At 37.6% G+C, this 4,540-nt stretch overlaps 1 protein-coding gene across 2 annotated transcripts in view; it reads left to right on the forward strand.

The window, feature by feature from the left end:
- Mid2 (midline 2) overlaps positions 1 to 2,374 on the forward strand; it is an 87,369-nt gene extending 84,995 nt beyond the window's left edge. For both annotated transcript variants that reach the window (XM_010611912.3, XM_010611921.3), the window contains exons 9-10: positions 1,261 to 1,468; positions 1,768 to 2,374. In XM_010611912.3, coding sequence (XP_010610214.1) covers positions 1,261 to 1,468; positions 1,768 to 2,170 — 611 coding nt within the window. In that variant the 3' untranslated portion in view covers positions 2,171 to 2,374. The remainder of the gene's footprint in view (positions 1 to 1,260; positions 1,469 to 1,767) is intronic.
- The last annotated feature ends 2,166 nt before the right edge of the window (positions 2,375 to 4,540 follow it).

Consider the following 4,540-nt stretch of genomic DNA (forward strand, 5'->3'; position numbering starts at 1 on the left):
AGTCTAGTGGTTTTTCCACCGAGGCAAAGGCTAAGGTTGAGGGCAGCCATCTTATGCAGGCCCAAGCAGTCTCTCACATAACGGCAAGTACAATTAACAACTTAAAAGTAGTATTGGTTTTAGTTTAAATAGTGTTTTTTTCCCTTAAGTTCTTGCTTTCATGTAGCAAGAACCCTAAATGTAAGCAGTCTGGAGCTGGTGCAGCATTTCTGTGGCATCATAAAAGGCACGGGCTCTTTCTCCCTTTGTGCATTGGTTTATTGCCACATGGTGGCAAGATGGCAACTGCAGCCTCCATACCCCATATCTCCTTTCAAGAGAAAGAATTGGTACTTACGATGACTTTCCCTTTTATTGGGAAAGCAGAAACTTTCCTGGAAGCTTCTGCCATTCTGTCTCACTCCTTTGATTTTATGATCCATCCCTCGAACCAGTTAAGGCTGCGATTTTGAGTAAGAGAAAATGTAGCAATAGGCATTGTGCTAGCCAACAGTGTCTGTCACAGAAGCATTCGATATAATAAAGATTTTGTGATACCCAGCAACTGGCTGCTGATAACAGTACTTTTGTCTTACGGTTATAAAGAATACTCTGTTGTGAATACTCCTACACATTAAATATTTTCTTTGTTCATTGATGATGGAACCGTCTCTCTAACAAAAAGTTGTCTAATTATGTTATCTATATCCCAATTGTAAGAGGGCAAAACCTTGTCCTATTGCTGAGACCTGTTCAGGTTTTTTTCTTTTATTGTCGCCAAGCAGCAATTATCCCCATAAGCATCCCTCACTTTGTTCCCCCTTCAAACATCATAACACTCCTTAACCCTACAATCTACCCAAATACCCAAACCACCCACTGAAACAAAAGCAAAGTACAAAATACATTTGTGGATATTAGACTGAGAGGCCCATTTTAATTTGGTAATACGTGGTAGAGGTGCAGCTTACTAGCTCCTCTATTCTTGGAATATGATTTCCAGCAAAATACTTGTATGAGAGGTCCACATTTTTCCCACAGTGGGAAAATAAATTTCCCCATGCAAGTTCTTTTATGGGAGATTGATCTTACCTACGTTCTTATTTAATTGAAAACTGTGGCTTCTGGCTTGCTTCCTTAATATAATCTAAGTAGTAGCCAACTTGCACTAACCCAAGAATGATAATCAGATCATAGCTCCCCTGCTAGTGATGGTCCTAGAAGGCAAAGGTATAATTCCCTACATGCTTCATTGTGCTTTTTTTGCTTTTTTTTTTTCAGGTCAACCCTTTAAACTAGATCCCAAAATGACTCACAGAAAGTTGAAGATCTCCAATGATGGATTGCAGATGGAGAAAGATGAAAGTTCTCTGAAGAAAAGCCACACCCCAGAGAGATTTAGTGGCACAGGATGCTATGGGGCAGCAGGAAATATATTCATTGACAGTGGCTGCCATTATTGGGAAGTAGTCATGGGTTCCTCAACATGGTAAGTGAATCCCATTTTTCTTTTATCTCCTTTGCTGTTAGTTCTTAGTAAGTTCACAGCCATAAAACAGATATGTCAAGATTGAGAGGTATGTGATGAAAACTAGTTTTTTTCATAAAATCATAAACATACTGGACTTAGGGATAGAAATTACTTCATCCCTCTGCTAACATTTTAAAGCTCTAAATGATATCACTATTATATATTTACAGGTAAACTATTTAAGGAAGGAATATGTGTTCTATTTCTTATATAGCCTATATGGTTTCTGTTTCTCTCTCCTTTCTACTGTTTTATAGGTATGCAATTGGTATTGCCTATAAATCAGCGCCAAAGAACGAATGGATTGGCAAGAATGCTTCCTCATGGGTCTTCTCTCGCTGCAATAGTAACTTCGTGGTGAGACATAACAATAAGGAAATGCTTGTGGATGTGCCCCCACAGTTGAAGCGTCTGGGCGTCCTCCTGGATTATGACAACAACATGCTGTCTTTCTATGACCCAGCTAATTCTCTCCATCTTCATACTTTTGATGTGACCTTCATCCTTCCAGTTTGTCCAACATTCACAATCTGGAACAAATCCCTAATGATCCTGTCTGGCTTGCCTGCCCCAGATTTTATTGATTACCCTGAGCGGCAGGAATGCAACTGCAGGCCTCAAGAATCCCCCTATGTTTCTGGGATGAAAGCTTGCCATTAAGTTTCAAGAAAGCATATAATTCACTGGCTATCCAGTTTAGCAGTTCTTCCCTTCTTAAACCTCAGTTAGTGTTCAATATATGAGATACAAAATGAAGTTCATTTGAAGCTTCCAAAATAACTAGATATTGTAGATTTAATTTTTATGTGTTAAGGTTTATTGAGAACAAATTACCTGAGTAGTCTGGATTCCAGTCAATGGAAAGGAAATTTAGAGAATGCCTCTGTTTTCACTGGAAAATTAAAAATTTGCAGAATCAATGTTTTGCAGTATAAATGATTTTGGAAGGGATTAGGGCAATTCTAGGTAAATAATATGGAAAGATACTTTACATAAGGGGCTAGCCAGTTAGAAAGCACAATGGTGGTCAGCATTTCTAGTACTGGCCAGTTTGGTCAAATAGAATTTTTTTTTTTTTTTTTTGGTACCGGGGATTGAACGCAGGTCCTTGTGCTTGCAAGGCAGGCCACCGAACCGCTGAGCTAAATCCCCAGCCCTCAAACAGAAATTTGAACAGTGTCAGATTATCATATTTTGTAAGGAAATCATGAATGTGTATATATAATATATTAAAAGATTGAATTTATTCATTAAGATGAATTCATTAAAATTTATTCATTAAATTGAATTCATTAAAATAATTCAATCATTGTAGATATTATATATAATATATATGTACATAATAAACTTTTACATTTGCTCACTTGAATACAAAATATATTGGAAGGGAAAATAAATTACAACATTCATCTTTGTTCTCTAAAAAGAAACGTCAGAATTAACCAGAATTGAGCACAGTGGCCCATACCCTTAATGCCAGCCCTCTGGGAGGCTGAGGCAGGAGGATCCGAAGTTCGAGCCCAGCTTGAGCACCTTAATGCAAGCAGGTCTTAAAATAAAAATAAAAAGGACTGAGGATGTAGCTCAGTACAAAGGCCCTGGGTTCCATCTCCAGTACTGAAAAAAATATCAGGATCTCTCTCCTCCCTCTCCCATCCTCCCTTTCCTCTCCCTTATCACACACCCATTATCCTGCAGTCCTGACATAGACAGGGAGAAGAGCTCATGGTTGGATAGAAAAGATTTGGGAACAAGATTGCACAAGAGATGTTATTGCTAGACAAAAAGCTGATCCAGGTAGAAGTGTCCTGTAAAGCATAATTTCACTGATGCCTCTTAAATCCATCTGAACTGTTAAAAATTCGATCACAGAACATTTCAAAGAAATACAGTTTTATCATTCACTTTCAAGAAATAATTCCTAGAATTAAGCTCAAAACAGTTGTATAATTTGATTTTTTAAGGAAATTGCTTTACTTCATCAGTATGAATGGAGTGTTACACTTGCAAGAACTATTTACATATAAATGTACTTGTATTTTCAGATAGAGCACTTCTGAAGTGCTTAAGAATGCCTGAGAACAGTTTTTGCTCTCCTGCGTAGGTTAAATATTTATTCCTTTTGCAGTCTTGTTTACATTACTCATTTACTTAGCTACTCTTTCATGGCAAATGTAGACATAATCTTCTTTCTACTCTTCATCTGCACAGTTGAAGAAATTGAGCTTTATGGTTTGTGAGTTTCATTTCAGGGGTTGGAGATGTCGCAGAGCCAGAGCCTTCTCCTTCCTAGGAGCTAAGTCTGCTTCAAGGAGTCTACTCTCTGGGAGTTGTGAAAACATTACTGTTATGAAGTGATAGCTGTAGCACTCCCCTATATTGGAGTCTTCCAACAATGTCAAAATTCTCCCCTCTTCTGTTCTCCCAGCTTGGTGGATGCTCATTTATTAATTTGTTCAATAAACCAGTTTCACACTACTAATGTGAGGGTGCATTAGTGAGACACAGCCCTTGCTGTTCAGTGACTTCTATAGAAAAGACAAAGTATCTAAATAAATTCTGCCCAATAACAGTTATATATTGTCTGTTTACCTGACATGGAAATTGAGATTTATGCAGATACAAAAAAGCTCTGATTTCTATGTTTAATAGAAAAGTCAAGATTTTTTGGTTTTAAAGACCATAAATACTTACTGCCAATCAACAAATGAGCAACCTCTGTAAGATTTAGCTGGGCTGCTAAATAATTTAATGGAAATCTCATACCTTTAGGATTACAGTACTCCTAATATCTTTGGCATTTACTAGCAGTGTGACCTGTAGCATGGACTTCACTTCTGTACCTGTTACCTCTTCCATAAAATAATACCTTCTCCACAAGGCTCTTTCAAAGATTTAAAAAGATAGCGTGCATAAACTGCCTAGCATGGCACCTGGCATTTAGTAAGTGTGTCATAGATATTAGTCCCCTCTCCAGAGCCATTCTTTTATTTTTGTATCCTTTAGATTTTAGTGCTCCAGGACAAATTA

This window comes from Fukomys damarensis, unplaced genomic scaffold (assembly GCF_012274545.1).
Source record: "Fukomys damarensis isolate Sample0158 unplaced genomic scaffold, DMR_v1.0_HiC HiC_scaffold_39, whole genome shotgun sequence".
Classification (NCBI taxonomy): Eukaryota; Metazoa; Chordata; class Mammalia; order Rodentia; family Bathyergidae; genus Fukomys; species Fukomys damarensis.